This window comes from Vigna angularis, chromosome 4 (assembly GCF_016808095.1).
Source record: "Vigna angularis cultivar LongXiaoDou No.4 chromosome 4, ASM1680809v1, whole genome shotgun sequence".
NCBI classification, from domain to species: Eukaryota; Viridiplantae; Streptophyta; class Magnoliopsida; order Fabales; family Fabaceae; genus Vigna; species Vigna angularis.
This window is the reverse complement of record NC_068973.1, coordinates 36,606,066-36,624,095: the sequence shown is the minus strand read 5'-3', so window position 1 is coordinate 36,624,095 and position 18,030 is coordinate 36,606,066. Positions and strand designations below refer to the sequence as shown.

Sequence of the window (18,030 nt, the reverse complement as noted above, 5' to 3'; positions counted from 1 at the left end):
AAATACTTTTCTTCCATCGTATTTTAATTGCTCAATATTAGAAACTATTTTTTTTTGGTGAGGGTAATGAATGTAAATTTAACTGTATTTATTTCTATCTATTTGTACTCGAAATATTTATTTATAAAAATTAAAAGTTATCCATAAGTATATAATATTATCAAGAATCTAAATAATAAAATAACATATATATTTTTTAATTCTAAATAAGAAAAAAGATTATAATTTATAAATTTCAAGAGATAATATTAGACAATTTAAAATGGTTTAAGCAATTTAAAATATGAAATGAATCAAAGAAATTTTGTATGTCCAAATTAAATAAAAAAGGGTTAAATATCCATATTCATATCAATTGAGATATTTTTTGTTACCAACATTATAACTAGTTAAAATAACTCCCTCGTCTATGCATTTATTTGTCATCTACGAGTATGTATAAGTATTCCAATGATAGTTTAAAATTTATTTTTCATTTAAAACCAAAATCTATTTCAATTAAACAAACTTAATAGTTTTTTTTTTCATGTACCTCCAAGTATATTCCTAAGCGAAGAAACTTTTATCCTTGTGGAAGAGTTGACTTGGCCAAACTAAGCCCTAGACATAAGTGCTTATGCAATAAAAGTTGGCTTAACCTGTAGGTAGTGCCGCAATCACTGTAGTTGTGTTCTTCGCAATTTTCTCTGCACAAGATATTCATTCCCCCCAAAACCAACCGTTCAATTCAGTTCTCCTTTTTCATCTACCTGTATTCTCTTCCTTTCTTCCTTCATTCATTTCTCTTTCTGAAATCTTGATTGGGACTATCCCTTTGGTTCTTAATGGGAAAGCCCTCAGGGAAGAAGAAGGGTATCGCTACTCCGGCTACTGCAAATTCACATGCCAAACCTGCCAAGTCCTCCAAGGCTTTCGATGAAGATACAGCAATGTTCATTAACATGTCACAAGAGTTCAGAGAAGAAGGTAACAAGTTGTTTCAGAAGAAGGATCACGAAGGCGCCATGCTCAAGTACGAGAAGGCACTGAAGCTGCTTCCGAAGAACCACATAGATGTCGCACACCTTCATACCAACATGGCCACGTGTTACATGCAATTGGGTCTCGGGGAATACCCTCGAGCCATTCACGAATGCAATTTGGCGCTGGAAGTGTCTCCAAGGTACAGCAAAGCTCTTCTGAAAAGAGCCACATGCTATCGTGAGCTTAATCGCTTGGATTTGGCGCTAAGGGATGTTAATCTTGTTTTGAGCATGGAGCCAAATAACCTCACCGCTTTGGAGCTTCTCGAGAGTCTCACGAAGTCAACGGAAGAAAAGGGGGTCCCTGTTGATGATAAAAGGGTGGCTTTTGATACCACCGTTTATCATTCTCCTTCTCCTTCTTCGCAAAAACTGAAGAAGAAGAGAGGTAAAAAAATTGAGGACAAGGTGGTTGTGGAGGAAAAGCTGGGTTTGATTGTTGAGGATAAAAAGGTGGTTTCCAAACCAATTGGGCAAGAAGGCAAGGTGGTTTCCAAAACAATAGGGCAAGAAGGCAAGGTGGTTTCAAAAACAATTGAGCAAGTAAAAGAGTTGGATTCAAAAACAATTGAGCAAGTACAAGAGTTGGATTCAAAAACAATTGAGCAAGTAAAAGAGTTAGATTCAAAAACAACTGAGCAAGAAAAAAAGGTGGTGGAAATCAAACCTGTGGAGGAAGAAAAAACTGTCACGATCACAAGGAGCGTGAAGTTGGTGTTTGGAGAAGATATAAGGTGGGCTCAGTTACCCGTGAATTGTAGCGCCAAGTTGGTGAGGGATATAGCCAGGAATCGGTTTCCAGGTTTGAAGGGAGTTCTTGTCAAGTATAAGGATAAAGAAGGTGATTTGGTTACTATCACTACTACAGATGAACTAAGGTTAGCTGAAAAGTCTGCTCCTGAGAAGGCATCGTTTAGGCTTTATATTACTGAGGTCAGTCCAGATCAAGAACCTTCTTATGATGGAACAACAACCAATGGGAATGAAGTGCAAAGGGATGGTGAAAATCAAAATGATGGTGTTGAGAATAGGGGTACGGAAGAAGGCAGAGATGAAGATGCTGCAAAGAGGATGATTACTGTGGAGGACTGGCTTCTCCAGTTTGCAAGGCTGTTTAAGAACCATGTAGGGTTTGAGTCTGATTCTTATCTAGACACTCATGAGTTTGCAATGAAGCTGTACGGAGAAGCGATGGAAGATACGGTAGCAAGCAATGATGCTCAAGAACTTTTTGGAATTGCTGCTGATAAATTTCAAGAGATGGCTGCCTTGGCACTGTTTAATTGGGGAAGTGTTCAGATGTCCAGGGCAAGGAACCAAGGTTTCTTTTCGGAGGATGGGGCTAGAGAATCTTCCTTGGAGCATATAAAAGCTGCATATGAGTTGGCACGAAAGGAGTACGAGAAAGCAGAATTGAGATATGAAGAAGCCTTGAAAATCAAACCTGACTTCTACGAAGGATATCTTGCTCTTGGGCATCAGCAGTTTGAGCAAGCAAGGCTGTGCTGGTGTTATGCATTGGCATGCAAGGACTCAAATGCTGGCTTTTCTGAGGAGGTTCTACAACTTTATAACAAGGCAGAGGATAGCATGGAGAAAGGCATCTTGATGTGGGAGGAGGTTGAGGAGCAGCGTCTGAATGGAATATCCAAATCAGATAAATATAAAGAACAGTTAGAGAAAATGGGCTTGGATGATCTTTTCAAAGATGTTTCTGATGATGAAGCTTCAAAGCAAGCTGCAAAGATGAGATCTCAGATACACCTTCTATGGGGAACCTTGTTGTATGAACGTTCTGTTGTGGAATATAAGCTTGGCCTTCCCACATGGGAGGAATGTTTGGAGGTTGCTGTTGAAAAATTTGAACTAGCTGGAACTTCTGGAACAGATATTGCTTTCATTGTAAAGAATCACTGCTCAAATGAAACAGCGCTTGAAGGTATGAGATGGACAAATGTTATTTTCCTTTAAAATAAATATTTTAGGATTATAGATAGCTAACAATCCATTCTTCTTAATGACAGGGTTCAAAATTGAAGAGATAGTACAGGCATGGAATGAGATGTACGATGCTCAGGGGTGGCAGTTTGGTGATCCATCATTTCGACTTGAACCATTGTTTCGTCGGCGTGTTCCTAAACTCCATTCCATATTGGAGCAGTTTTAAGTTTTCTTCTTTAGTTAAAAATTCTTCAGAGGCATGATTTCTTTTGTCTTGGTATTTTTGAAGCTGTCTTCATCCCCTGCTAAGACGGGTAAGTGAGACCATACATGTTCTATAAGTTGGTTTTCCGTGCTCCTCTTACAGAAGATCTTCTTCCAACGGTAGGCTGGACTAGCCGGCTAGATGTTTTCTGCTGGCATGATCTATTTATGTTTCGAATGGGGTAGAGGGGGAATAAATTGTTGTTCATGATTTGCATATTCAAAACACTACTGAGGTTATTTCTGTTTATGGTAGAAAAGATCTTAGGAATTTTAGTTTCTTTTTCATGTATATCAATTTGCCTGCGTAAACCAAACCTTAATCTTTTATAATTGCCAACAAACTAGAAGGTATCTAGATGGGTTGGCTGAATAACCATGACAAATAATAATAGGTGCCAGTTTCCCGCCACCATAATTCTGATGTTGAATGACTTTCTACTATTTAAGATGTTTAAAATGTTTCTGTTAGAGGTCTCACCATTAATTAGAGATAAAACAAGTATACAGTAGATATAAACCTTATCTTACAAGTCAGTTTTGAAAAATTTAATTAAATTTAAAGTCTTTTTAAGAGTGTGTTTGTTTGACCCTCAGCAAAACTTTTAGATTTGTCTGTAGATTACCATGACACTAGGTATTACAGAGAAAATTATTATCATACGTTAGTTTCTGTTGAGTTTGCTGTGAGAATTGAGAAACAAATTCATCTAATGCGTCAGGAAAAAGTTATTGTGAACAACTTCTGAGGAAAGGAGAATCCTTCTTGCAGAAAGAACTTTGGAGATCAAAGGGCATCGCCAATGAATTTTGATACTGTGGTAATCGATACATCAGAATTAAAGAAACAATACCAAACAAACAGAGAGAGTTTGTTAAGCGGGAAAAAAGAAATAAAAAAACCAGGGGATTTCAAATGCTGACGCAGTTCCTGCATAACTAATGATTTATCCATGTTATGTTCCCTCCTCACAGTCTCTTTCTAATCGGCTTTTTATTTCATTTCAAGCCATGCTTTTATGCCGAAGGGTTCATCCATCCCTGTTATATGTGAAGTTCTGAGCAATAAAATCAATTCTACCTACTGCTTCCGCAGTTTTATGGACTCTGTTTGAGGAACTTAGGCTATCACATGCAAGAGACAAAGTATTGTTTTGATTGACCTTCGAAAAGTGCAATACTAGAATTGAGCGGGAATATGTTCTTACCTAGTAGGATTTATACAAACTTGTATAATAACATAGAAACATGCACAATGGTTAATGTAGCTAATGTTTACATGCATTATTAACTAACAATAGTAAATCTTTGGGGGTGACCTTTATTAGGTACAAACAAAGTCTCACGTCACATAAAACAAGAGATGGACATGAGTTTATATATACATAAGATTCCTTCATTAAAGACCTTTTGGAGTGGTACTAAAAATAAATCCGTAATTAGGACAGAAGCTAGTTACTTAAGATGACATAAATCATAACGAAAAGCTTCTGTTATGTTAACTGTTAAATATTAATATTTGGGTTACATAAGAGTGTTCTGGAATTTTTGTATTCTGTTTTTTATTGTTATAAAATTACATTATTACACACCTTCAACTGTGTTTTTTTTTCTGTCTTTTTGCTCAGTTACCTTTTACCGATGTGGTTGGCCTAAAGGGGTTTTCTTGACTCTTTTTATGCAGGGATTTTTGTTCTGCATATTTAGCTCATGTTCGGTGCTATGATTGGATTATTTTTTCTGATGCCAGTGTTATACTAGTTGGGATTTGAGACTAGAAAAGCTGGTTATATATATTTATTTTGTTTTTATACTTGAAGAGATTTGCTGTAGGGTTTCATTCTTTAAGGTGTACCAGTATATTGGATGATTTGATTTGTTCAGCTTGCACCAAAAATATATACACATACAGATTTTTTTCATAGGTAAAGGCTTGTGATTAATATTGTAACGTGTCCTTGGTGAGTGATTAAGTGGTGGAATGTAACAATTTATGGATGTCAAGTACCACATTATATTATTCATTTTTATCTTATTTTTCGTCCAATTCTATATATAGCCTCCTCTTATGCACTTTAAATATTTTATACATAAATTCACTTTAATTAATATGGTTATAATGTATGATTAATTTAGTTCAAAATTGAATTTGTTAGTAGTGTATCCTTCGGCCGCTATAATTTTATTTTTATAATATAATAGTTTTTTTAGTTCTACATTAACACTTATGTTAATTTAGAGTTTAATTTATCTTTTTGTAAGTAAAATTAGATCCCATCCCATTAAGATGGAAATAAATTGGTGTTTTAATTTTTTTTTACAACTAATAAACTTAAAAAAAATCTTGGATCTACTTAATAAGATGATTTGAGCTTATAAAAAATAAAAAATGTTTCAAAAAGTAAGTAGAAGATAAGTGAATGAGAAAATATAAAATTTTTTAATTAATTCAAATATATATATATATATATATATATATATATATATATATATATAACGAACATATTTTACTTGCCAAAAACATGTAATTACACTATATTGAACCTATTGCAAATCACACCTCACAATACATAAAAAGATTTTCAAAATCTTAACCACTAACAACATTATACTTGTACTTTTTGTAGTTTCTCTGAAAAACAACATTGTGGTCCAAGTACCATCTTTACATCTCTATCAAGTATTAGAGCCACACTGGTTGGTGAGTAGCCTCCTGAAAAGTTGGTGCATGTTGAGAAGCTTCAATGCCGTGCTCACGGTGAAGATGGAGTGGCAATCAGAGTTTCAGGATCCTTTATAATTGGAAACCAGTTCCCATATGTGGAGATGGTATTCAAGTAGAGGGGTTGCCGAACTTCAAGGATCTTGGAATCGATATTGCTACCAAAAGAATGGGCACATTTCATGAACAATTCTTAGTGGAACCAACAGGTCTTATAGGATGCTATTCCATTGTGAAACAAGAGCTATACATTAATCAGTAATGTTATATTAAGTTGTGGTGTGTCACTATGTCACTCAGAATTTAACACACTTCACATGAAGTGTCTTAGTTTTCACAGTATCGTGTTCTCTCGCGTGTAAAGTATACAAATTTTCTTGTATCTATGTTCTGAAAAATTGTTGATAGTGATATGAATTCGTTTAAATGTAATGTGTTCTCCTGTTTCAGCTAATGTAGAACTTCCTTTCCACCTTTTTAAAAGTAGTTTTAGTAAATGTTTTACTTAGTATACAGATGAGGGACTCTTCAAAGTAGATTCAGGGGTTTTTTGAGAAGCTGCATTAGGATCAAATCCTGAGGAGGGAAGTTGGTTCGTGTGGCCTTCAGATAAGAAGTTCACTTTAGGTGGTGTGATTGGAGTGGATGAGGAAATTGGATGTAGTTTATGATTGGGTAAGAAAGCATCTTCGTCTGTTTTGCCATTATTTAGCACTCTGTACTAGGAATTGCCATTCCTCTTATCGGGACCGCAGATGCACATTGTGTAGATGCACAATGTGTTCTAGAGACGTAACTGTTTTTATTCCATATCCGAACCTGAAAATGGCATATTGAGGGAAATTGGAATGATGAAAGAAACAATTTGAGGTCTCTTTAAACAAATGGTTAATAGACACAACTAAACTGAAAGACATTGCAGATAAAATGCAATATCTGGATTAAAGTCAAATAAATTTCAAGTTAAATTAATAAGAAAACAGTTGGATTCGCTTACTGTAAAGTCATCAGAACAAGTTGCGAATTTGCCAAATTTGGAGCTACACCTGTCAAATAAATAGTATTAAAAACTAATGTAAAAGAGAAATAAAACCACAACAGGTTTCCAAATTACCAGTTAACTGCTGTAACTTCACCATCGTGAGTTTTCAAAATAGTATGATCTTCCAGAGGCTTGTCAACCTGAATTTTGAAAGTTCAGTGAAATTATATCCAAACTGCAACATATGCATCAAACCTAATATCTCATTGTAATTTATAAGAATGAAACCTTCCAAACATATGCGTTTCCATCACTAGAACCACTGACAATATTTGACACATCAGGGTTAATTACGGACTGAAATTGCACACATCAGACAGTTAGGAGTTAGGACAGAAACTGAATGCAGAAGATTTGGACAAGTGCAATTCTCACCTTTACAAAAAATGATTCAATTCGGCACCCAGAAAAAGATTTTCCAGGCCCTTTTTCAAGTTGAAGGGTGTTGTACAAATAAATTCTGCAAAAAGAAACGGTAGATTTTATATTTTGCTATATATTCTTAACTTAGAAGAAAGAAGATGATACCGGTTATCCATGCAGGAAGCCGAAAGAAAAAGTCCACTTTCATCTTGGGACAAACTAGATATTCCGTGCAAACTTTGCTGAAATGACAACGAAGAAGACTGTCATGAGACTCTAGACAATATCATTTAAGTTTTCCAATATATAAAATTGTTCTAATGACATGAAAGGCATAATACACGTGACATTTCCTACCACGTTTACATTTTAACTTTAAGGGTACTGTAGTGATTATTCCAAGGCTATAATCTTTTACCAACCAACTTGAGAATTAAACTGTAAAATAATTCTAGAAGGCTTGATTGATCCCTTTCATAATCTTCTATTTATAAAAATAAATTGATAGAAGAGTAGATGATAAATAGGATAACCCTAGACACAATATAATCATGATAAATAAGGTAACCCTTGACACGATGATAAAATAGGATAAATATCCTAACAACATGAAAGGCATAATACACCTGACATTTCCTACCACATTTACATTTTAACTTTAAGGTGTTGTAGTGATTATTCTAAGTTGAGGCTATAATCTTTTACTACACTCAAGAATCATGATCCAATTTATCCAACACCATTAATTGGTAACTCACAGAAAGTATAAGAAAAATATATTTTCCCTTTAGAGCAAAGTTCCAACCAACCTTTTCAGTTGACTGAGGACATGGACACGTCTGAGTAACACTATTTTTCAAATTTCTGGTATCCCAAAACTTCAACACGCTGAAATAAATCAATTCATTAGTCAAACCTATCAATTCAGGTAAAAACACTGGAAAATCAAATGTTCACTAATATGAATTTTCCAACTAACCTATCCACTGCACCAGCAGTTGCTACGGAAACCTGGTCCTTGAGACAAAGAACAGACGTAATGCTCATGGAAACAGCCTGACAATTAAGAATTGTTAGAAAAATTTAGTTTGCAATATACAAAGGAACCTAGATCCTCAGAAACTAACCTTTCCCCTTCTAGTTCGTCGTGCTTGAGATGAAACATGTGCTCCGTTGACACCACCCATTGAACTAGCAATCAAATGATAACAAATTAATTTTAAATAAAATATAAAGTTCATTAAGGACTAATAACTAAACGAGTAATTTCATTAGTTTTTCAAATTAAAAAGAAAAAAGTCACTTACCATATGTTAACTTCTCTCCGCCTACTCTTAGCAGTGGACTTGCATCTCAAGTCCCAAATACGAAAGGATCCATCTCTAGAACCAGACACAATAATATCTGAAAGTTTGAAAAAAAAATTAATATTAACAGCTAACAAATCACTGTACAGTTATAAAAAAAATCCATAGTTCAAGCATAAACCCAGTGATGCAGGTAAAACGAAACATCACCTGCATTAGTTGGATGGGGACACATAGATTTCACACTTCCCATGTGCCCGATCAACACTTCAAGACACTTTTGTTCTTGAACATCCCATAATTTTATCTGTAAACATACAATAACAACATTCAACAGAAAACCATCTTGAAGAAAAACTGCTAATTAAATACTATATCTCCGTTTACACAATGATCACCAAAATTTATTCAATTATAACTCGGTATGATTAAATCAGCATCTATATATACTTAATTTGATCTAAATTTAATCAACAAGATCTGTTATGAAGAACTGTCCAAACCATTGCTCTGGATGCCAGAGTGACTTACTGTTTGATCACCGGACGCAGTGAGAATCTGCATATCCTCCTGCAAATAATTACAAACCATATCAAGTCATGCACAATACACTAAAAACAAATAGCTCATAATAATGTATTAAATGAATTAAAAGATATATGAATTGCACGTACCTTAATCCAACAAATATCAAAAACAGCATTCTGATGCGAAACCCAATAGCAGATCTTCTCTTCTTCTGAGTTAAAAAGGAAAAAATTTCACACAACCGACCACAAAACTCTGCCGCTTCTATGTTTTTTTCATCATTTAACTCAACAAATAAGGAAGAAATAAGAAAAAATACCTGTGTTTTCTTCAAAGTTAGAGGTAAGAGGGCATTTGGGACGAGTATCAAACAAGCTAACATAACCGTCTTCATCAGACACAGCAAGAATGTGTGCAAATTTCGTAGTCTGCGAGACAAAATAAACAAGGAGCCCAGGTTATATTTGCAGTTTCGTCACAACGTTTGATAATGTAGAAAATTGCAAACAAAGCAGCCAATGGAGCTGCAATTACAATCACAGTGATTTCTAAAACCTCAACAGCCCACTCAATTCTAGTAAATTGAAGACAAATGAGGCCAGTGCAACCAGGATAGAGGTTGAAATGACTCCAGAAACCCTAACACAGCAGTCATTCCCAACAAACTGCGGATGAACGCATCAACAGTGGCAATCACTGTGACTTTAAAAACCTAAACAGACAATCAAATTCCTAATAAATTGCGTATATATGCACATGATGTCGCCACGATTCCTTAAGTACATATTTGGTTTCGTGTCCGTTTAAATCAACACGAATCCATGTTTCACACTTAAAGAGAAGTTTCTTCGAATATCTTCCATTTTTTTCACATCCAAAAGATGAATTCAGATCTTCAAATGTCTCCGAACAGACACAGACAGCAGAGTCAAAACAGTAATAAAATTCAGACAAATGCAACTGGAACCTCCGCAATCACAATCGCAATGACTTCAGAAACCTTGATAGCCAACGTCGTAATAAATCACAGACCAAAGCAGCTGGTGACGAATTTGCTTCAAAAAACTGTGACGACGTGGCAAAAACCGCGGTTGCAAACACTTATACAAAACATTGAAAGAAGCGAAATATAGAGTGAAAGTGGAAGGCTCATTAGCGAGAGTACCTTGCCGAATGAGAGAGAGAGGAATGGTATCTTCGGCGTTGTGCTGTACGGCGACGTATCCGGTTTCGTTGAAAGCGGAGACGAATCCGTCCATACGCGGTCGTTTTCGAACTGCTGACACAGAAAGAGAGTGAGAAAACGACGTGAGAGTTTTCCAGTGAAAATTGAGTTCGAGAGAGAAAAACCTCGGAAGAGTTCTCTGGAGGCGATGTGAGTGAAGAGAGAGTTAGAGCTTCGAGCGTCCATGGCCATTGAGAGAGGAAGAAGACGAATAACTGAAGAAGAAAGAGATTAGGGATTAGGGATTTGATTTGGGTTTGGGAGAGAAGAAAAAAGGAGGGAAGAAGAAGAACTATATTTGATGGTAGAGTTTGCGGGCCATCAATGAGAGGGAACATTCGCGGGAACGAACTTCAATTCATTTTTGGAACTTTAAACAAATGTTTAATACATTGGTCATGCTTCTAGGAGTTTGGTATTTTAAAAAAGTTCACTAAGACTCATGAGTTAAAAAATTTCAATCCTATCATTTCTGTCCACGTGGTTAAAAATATAACGGTATAAATGTTATTGTAGTTAAACTTAAGTGAATTGTGCAGTTTGATAAATACGTGACACTTTTGAAGAAGTTGCATGATGTAAATATTTTTAAAAAATTAAAATGACGTAAGTTAGGTGCAAATCCCAACAACCACACCATCTGCAAATCCTCCAACCTGGTCAAAAATCATTCTCTAATGATGATAGAATGACAACGTCATTGCATTTGCATCAGAGGGCTCCACCCCAATAATCTTCACCTTTGGATTAACCCTCTTCACATAACAATCACCATAGAGCATATAACTCCCTTTTCCAACAATTCCATGGGAAGCTTTGCCATCATATTATAAGCTCCACGAATCTTAAATGAGAAAACAGGTTGCAAATCCTCTCTCTTGAGCCAAACCTTAACCTCGAGTTTCCCAAAAAGCTTTAGCGCCAATTGTAGAGAGGACTCAGTTGCTACGTCGTAGACCTTCGAAGTGAGAATATTTGTCAAATAACTCAACGCATTCATCACACTGTCGCTGTCACTGTCGTACCGAGACCGATGGGGAACCGCACCGACGTATCCCGGTGGGTACTAGAGGGAATCCGGCGAGACCCGGGGGATGCAGGGGAGCTACTTGTTGGGTATAGAGAGTGCGCAAGAGAGAAACCACCACTTTTTGTCCTACACCATGAGCGTAGTGAGTAATAGAGAGAAGACTGTGAGTATCGGGGAGTTGTGCAGGGGCCCTTGTTGCAGTCACAGGATTTTATAGGAACCAATGGGCCTTTAAAGAATTCACTGGAAAACCTAGGTAAGGGGAGTTAACTTTTTGATGTATTAATTGAGCATGATATGTTTCCTTTAAAACTTGTTAATTTTGAGAAATGGTGTGGATAGATAGTATACCCAATTGGAAGATTATGGGTTGCTAAGGACAAAAAATGGTGTGGGATGTTGTTCCCATAATATGAATGCACGGGTTGAAGGATTACAGTGCATGTGGTTTTGTAGTAAGGGATAAATTCATATCGTGAATCTTTGGAGGGTAGTCGTGGGTTGGCCAGGTTAAGAATGAAAATAAGAGTAGGAAGTGTTAACGTGTTGTATGAGTGAAATATGACAATAAAGTGCATTGATGATGGGTTGTGTTCTCAGTAGAGATACCAACGGTAAATGGGTATAATAGATTATTATTTTGTAATTGCATGGAATGTTTGATGGGTATTAAATGTATGGAAATGGTATAAATGTTGAGTAATGTACTATCATCACATAATGGTATGAGTGGATGTTTTCTCTTTACAAGTGAAGAGTTTCAATGCATGTGGGGCCACGGTAAGATGAAGAAAAATATTATATTTTCTTCATGTATAATGTAGACATTGGAATCCAGAGAGTCAGAAGGGGCTCTTGATATTGACATTTAATGGTTTTCGTGGTACCTACCTTGGGAGGGAAATCATAATATGGTTAATACCAAGTGCATGAAATTGTTGTTGTGCATGTGCTGCTATGTCCCTTGTTGATAGGTAAAGTACGCAAATGATATTATGGGGTTGCATGGGTGGATTATAAGAATGGTGAAGGGTTACAAGCTAAGGTTTTTGTTATGCAAATTTTAAATTTTGGGTCTATAAAATAGGTTTAGGGAAGCTAAATGAGTTTTCTTTGAGGATATAAAGATTGATGAGAGAGGTGTAGAGGTTATCTAATGGTCACGATTTTGTTGTTAATAAGCAATAATTTTTTGTTTTAGTTATATTGATGTCGTCCTAACATTGAAATATATAGTTTTGTGGGTTTCGAAAACTATATCATTTTCGAGTTATTATCGAGTTGAATAGTATATAGGGTGTAATTTGGAGGTGGGTGTATAAAACTGGTGCATTGTTGGATAGTGTATAGAGAAATATTCTATCTATAATCAATACATCAATATCTCTCTTCAACCATTAAAAGTCATTTACCTTTCTCTCTATGCATTTAATTCTTTAAACAACCATTTATGTTTCTCTGCATTTAATTTTTTCAGCCACGCATTCATTAAACTGCACAGCTCACTAAGGTTTGGCCATAGTGACATTTGCACCGATTTAACAGCGTGAGCGAAAATGACCAAATCTTACTGAATTTTTTTTATTAAAAGTAGGATCACTTTGAACCAAACCGGACCATATTAAACCTTAAATAAAATAACAAATTAATCCTTAAATAAAATAACAAATTAATGTTGGGTTGAGCTCTAATTCCGTTTTTGCTTCCTGCACCCACCTATTTTCTAAGTACACTGCAATTCCGTATACGAAATATCTGAACTGTTTTTATGGTTTTTAATTTTGCCCTAATTTTTTCTCTTACCTTTTTTCTTCTCTGCCCAGTCCCTTCTCCTTCCCGCAACCTTTGTGGCTGACGTTGCTCCTCCGATTGAGGTTAGTTTTTTTTTTAAACTGATTTTTCCTGTGAAGCACATTTACTATTCGGGATTGATTTGACTCTCTTATGCATTAATTAATTTTAAAATTTGGTGAAAGTTATTTTGTTTTTATTTCTTCTTAATGGAACAACTTAAGATTATGCAAAAAGTGATTTTGATGTAAACTTTGTGATTTTCGTGAATCATCTTGTGTTTAGAATTTAGATTAGCCTCGCAACTTCCGAAAGACTTGTTGCATAGAGCTTTCTTGGTTTCTTTTATTTTTCTTGGCAGTCAGTTATATAAATTACCATGTGTCAACAGTTAGCTTAGCCCTTTTGTGAATAAGTATAGATGCTTGTAAGGTCTCTAGTTGGATGTGCAGTGACTTGTTAATTTAATTTTTGGCTGAATCGAATAAAAAATATGAAAAAATAATTTCTTTGAAAAACCTTTTCTTCTACCAAATGCCCTAATTCCATGTAGTTTTAACCTGGACAGCTAGATATTTTGCAAGTCATCTGACTCTTAGGCTCACATTGAGCATCTGTTTGGATATCAGGGAGTTTGAAATGTGAATTTGATTTAAAATTAGTTTTGTTGGCGATTTTGTGAAGTTATATTAAAACCACTTTTAGGATTGAATCTTGTCTAAGAAATCAACGCATGCCATATTTCACTCGTATTTCATTTAAAACTAATTTTGGAGAAGAAAGTGTTGTAAATTTTTTTTTGAGGAATGTTGGTTTTAAAACTAATTTTGAGATTGTGCCATTTAGAAATTTGCATGTCTCACTGGCAAAAAAGGAACTGCCTAATCAATAAAAGCTGTCTTGCAATTTTACAGAGAGAAAGAGATGGATTCTTCTCCTTCACAGAACATATACATTCCGGAACAATGGTCAGAGGCTGCAGAATCCATTTCTTGCAGTTCAACACCTCCTATTGTTTTTATATGTGGTGCCAAAAATTGTGGGAAGACGACCTTTTCCCGCTATCTCCTAAATATCCTCTTGCACAAATACACCAAAGTAGCTTATTTGGATACTGATGTTGGCCAACCTGAGTTTACTCCTCCTGCTTCTCTATCACTAACCATTGTTCACAAAGTAACTCCAGGTTTGTTTGTGATTCCCTATTTTAATTTTTGCAAAAAAAGTATTTTACAATTTATTTCAAAATTATTCATTTTTTTTAATTATTTTAGATTTGACAGTTCCATGCCTGAAAACACCAGAGAGGTATGGTGCTATCTCATCTCAATAATTTGGGAGCTGAAACTGTGTTTTTTTAATTTTTGTTATGTTACTTTGAATCTTTGAAACATTTGACAAGGCTGCTGATTTGTGACAGCATTTAACATCTATTTAGTATTCATGTGAATTGGAGTGTGTAAAGTTTTGGCATGTTGTATTCTCCGATTGGCAGTTATGTCAAGATGATTGCTACAGATGTGTATTTCATGCTTCTGGATTAAGTAGAACCGATCTTGACAACAGATCTCTCTGTCATACAAAAATAGAAAAAATATTATACATTGACATTTTTCATATGATTTTGTCTTGTACATGGTTGTTCCTTTTTCTTAGAAAGCTGTAAAAGTCTAGGGTCTCAGGCATTATTCTCTGTGTCTCTTTTTAGGGAATGGAGTGGTTGGGATTGGGGTCATTTCTGATTGCTGTGAAATTTTTTATAAACAGAGTTGGATGACATATTTTGTGCCTTGGATCTGTGTTCAACCCTGTATTTGTCAGCCAATTTGGGTATTCCATGATTAAACATGTGATGGACTTGCTGGCTATCTGTCATTTTTTCTGTAACAGGTGTCTTTTCTTTGGTGACGTTTCTTGTAAAAGAGATCCATCAACATACTTAAGTTATGTCTTTGCCATTTATGATTATTACCAAAAGGAGTATGGCATCTCTGTGAAAGGAGAAAATCCTTGTCGTATCAAGTTGCCTCTTATTGTGAATACTCCTGGCTGGGTGAAAGGTAAGCTCACTTTTTTCAGCTGTTAGTCTGATTCTTGTTAATCCTGCATTTGTACTTGAAACTATTTCTTTCCTAGAATTGTAGTGATATGTACTCTATTATGGTACTTTGTTCCATGGTTTTTCTGGCATTTCAGGTGTTGGTTATGATGTATTAGTGGACATGTTGAATTATATTTCTCCAACACATGTAGTTAAGATAAGCACATCCAGTGAAAATAAGAATCTGCCTGCTGGAGAATTCTGGTTAGATGAAGAACATGATGGAACAATCAACCTAATTGAGATAAATTCAGCTCATCAGGATTCATTAAATAGGTCGTAAGTTCAAATCTGATTGAAAGTAGTTATCAATTGCCGCTACTAGTTTGGCCTTTTAATTACCATTTTTATGCTTTAAGTAACATATAATATCCTTATTTGTTCCCCAGGGTACTTTTTCAGAAGGATGCCCGTCCCCTACGTGATTTACGAATAATGGCTTATTTCAGACAGTGCTTTTCTAGTGATTTAAATATTTCTACTATGAAGGAACTTGCACATGCCTTGGCCTCTCACTGTCCTTATGAAGTTCCCATTGCAAGCATAAAGATTAGGCATCTTCATTGTGAGGTTGGCTTAAGTTTTGCTTGGTAGCTGTTCTGATTGAGTCATACCACACCTCAGTGTGGTCATTACCTTGTTACTTTATGATTTAGAAGTTAAAGTTGCATATATCTAAACCTTCACAGGCACCACAACAGTGGAGTCTTGTGAATGAGTTGCCCTTAATGAGTTTGGTTTTTGATGCATTCGTTCCGTTTTTTTTTTAAATTTTAATGATCTACCAGTATCTTTGCAGGTCCCAAGCTCTGAAATATTCTTCGGTTTGAATGCTACTATTGTTGGCTTAGCTGTTGATTCTGAAGGACCTGAAAATTTACCTTGGTGTTTTGGCCTTGGTAGGTCATTTGACTAACTTCTTGAATTTGAAGTGTTTCATTATATTCTGTTCTGAAACAGCGGATAATTTTTTACTGAAATACTTCTGCAGCATTGAAATTTTGGATTAAAAAGCTAATAAGGTTGTTATAGTAAAGCAAACTACCTGAAAATGTCCATTCTATGTTTTACAAGTCTTGAAAACATCAAAAGCCTTGTAAACAAAATGGTAATGCTATTTGAAAGAAATAGTATTATTGAACTTAACCAATTTCAAATTTTTTAAGACAAAAGTATTGTGGACTAAATGTGCATTTGTGAGTTAGCTTATCTTGTATATCTGTCTATTGGTTGTGAGAAGTTTACCACTGTCTCAGCTTTGCAATGACATATAAACTGTAGTATATCTGGAGAGATCTCTACCTATCTAGGCTATCATGCTTCGAAAGATGTTGAAGAGAAAGAATAAAACAAGAATATGACTGTCACAAATCAAAAAGGCTATTGTTCTAGTTGAGTAGTTATGCATTTTGATAATTCTAAGAAATTCATTTTTTAACACATCTTGATTTCTTATGTTTCAGGGATTGTGAGGGGCATTGACACAGTAAAACGTGTGCTCTATCTCATTACTCCTGTGCCACATAGTTCCTTGGAAAAGGTCAACCTCTTGCTACGGGGTTATATTCAAATTCCCTCTTGTTTGTTGCAGGCAAGATATTGTTTTACATGCTTTTTCTTTCTTCTTGACATAATATTATAGAAATGAAAGATAATATGTTGAAGTTCATTCAATCTTCTTTCTTTCTGTTGTCTCAGCCTTTTCTACTAGTTGCTAGAATGTGTTCAGTTATTTATATTAGTAGCTTTATTCTTTATTGCTGATGGCAGCTAATAGACGAGCAGATATTTAACACGATAATTATTATTATTTCTGACTGGAATTCATGATTAAGAAATGTATGTTTCTTCTTATACAAAAAATGACTATTTTCAGGTTCAAGGATGCATCTCACCATACATGTCAGCAAATACTTTGGCTATAAACTAGTTATTCATGTGTTAGCAAAGAGAATCATTTCAGTAGCATATTAGCAGGGTAATAGCCATTATAGTTTACTTATATTGTCATTTTTCCTTATTTGCTAAATACAATTTTGTTTACTGTTATTATATTTATACACAGTAGATGTACATATGTGGATATTTAGCATTGAAATTACACTCATGATTGCTTGCAGTATGATTATTTCTCTTGGAGTTTGAGATTTTAGTATTTTTTTTTCATGGTCGATTAATTGTCATGGTTAACTCTGGCAACTGTTCTCTGCGTGGAATTCTAAATTTTATTATCAAATTATTAATGGTTTTTTCTGCAAATTAAGTTCTTTTCTTTATTTTTTATTAATTATTAATTAATAATTATTGCACAATCATGATGTATCTTGGTCAATTATAAAAATCTAGAAAATGACATTTTAAGTGATTTAAAAATATGAAACTAGATTCTTTTAATACTAAATGGTTTTAATATGACAAGTTTAATTATTTTAATATCTAATTGATATTTGATAATTTAATTTAAAATTTATATAATTATATTTTTTTTAGATATTGAATATTTGATAATATCGTATTTGTTTTTTAATAATTTTCTTATAAAAATTAACTAAATGAAATTAAAATAGTAAAAATAATATCAAATTGTCTAGGTTAAATAGACTATTAAACTGGATAAAAATAAATAATTAATAAATTATTTGAATTGACAAATTAGTCATTAATATTAAATATAATAACTATGAATTATTTGAC

The 18,030-nt window shown here is 34.6% G+C and overlaps 3 protein-coding genes across 8 annotated transcripts; 2 read left to right on the top strand and 1 right to left on the bottom strand.

Annotated features, from left to right (window-relative positions):
• Positions 1–583: 583 nt before the first annotated feature.
• Positions 584–5,984, top strand: LOC108331549 (protein PHOX1). 3 transcript variants are annotated; one of them, XR_008248317.1, is made up of 3 exons: positions 584–2,961; positions 3,047–3,277; positions 5,855–5,984. XR_008248317.1 is itself a non-coding variant. In XM_052876088.1 (2 exons), the coding sequence occupies exons 1-2, from the start codon at positions 825–827 to the stop codon at positions 3,187–3,189; spliced, it is 2,280 nt and encodes a 759-aa protein (XP_052732048.1). In that variant the 5' UTR covers positions 584–824; the 3' UTR covers positions 3,190–3,519. The 3 variants fall into 3 exon arrangements, 1 of the variants encoding a protein (XP_052732048.1); XR_008248316.1 differs by lacking the exon at positions 5,855–5,984 and adding an exon at positions 4,912–5,279; XM_052876088.1 differs by lacking the exon at positions 5,855–5,984 and having other exon boundaries at positions 3,047–3,519.
• LOC108331550 (uncharacterized) lies at positions 5,747–10,776 on the bottom strand. Of its 3 annotated transcripts, none has more exons than XM_017566303.2 (16): positions 10,540–10,776; positions 10,355–10,468; positions 9,509–9,617; positions 9,336–9,400; positions 9,193–9,231; positions 8,872–8,968; positions 8,662–8,758; positions 8,482–8,545; positions 8,334–8,410; positions 8,164–8,242; positions 7,520–7,596; positions 7,367–7,451; positions 7,220–7,288; positions 7,064–7,131; positions 6,947–6,995; positions 5,747–6,768 (listed from the first exon to the last, which is right to left on the bottom strand). In XM_017566303.2, exons 1-16 carry the CDS (start codon positions 10,750–10,752, stop codon positions 6,658–6,660), a joined length of 1,413 nt encoding a protein of 470 aa, XP_017421792.1. In that variant the 5' UTR covers positions 10,753–10,776; the 3' UTR covers positions 5,747–6,657. The 3 variants fall into 3 exon arrangements, with proteins under 3 accessions (XP_017421792.1, XP_017421793.1, XP_017421795.1); XM_017566304.2 differs by having other exon boundaries at positions 10,355–10,465; XM_017566306.2 differs by lacking the exon at positions 7,220–7,288.
• Positions 10,777–13,193: 2,417 nt separating this feature from the next.
• Positions 13,194–17,456, top strand: LOC108330777 (polynucleotide 5'-hydroxyl-kinase NOL9). Of its 2 annotated transcripts, none has more exons than XM_052877144.1 (9): positions 13,194–13,318; positions 14,150–14,421; positions 14,510–14,543; positions 15,126–15,295; positions 15,432–15,612; positions 15,726–15,906; positions 16,136–16,235; positions 16,800–16,927; positions 17,213–17,456. In XM_052877144.1, the coding sequence occupies exons 2-9, from the start codon at positions 14,160–14,162 to the stop codon at positions 17,264–17,266; spliced, it is 1,110 nt and encodes a 369-aa protein (XP_052733104.1). In that variant the 5' UTR covers positions 13,194–13,318; positions 14,150–14,159; the 3' UTR covers positions 17,267–17,456. The 2 variants fall into 2 exon arrangements, with proteins under 2 accessions (XP_052733104.1, XP_017420812.1); XM_017565323.2 differs by having other exon boundaries at positions 15,432–15,615.
• The last annotated feature ends 574 nt before the right edge of the window (positions 17,457–18,030 follow it).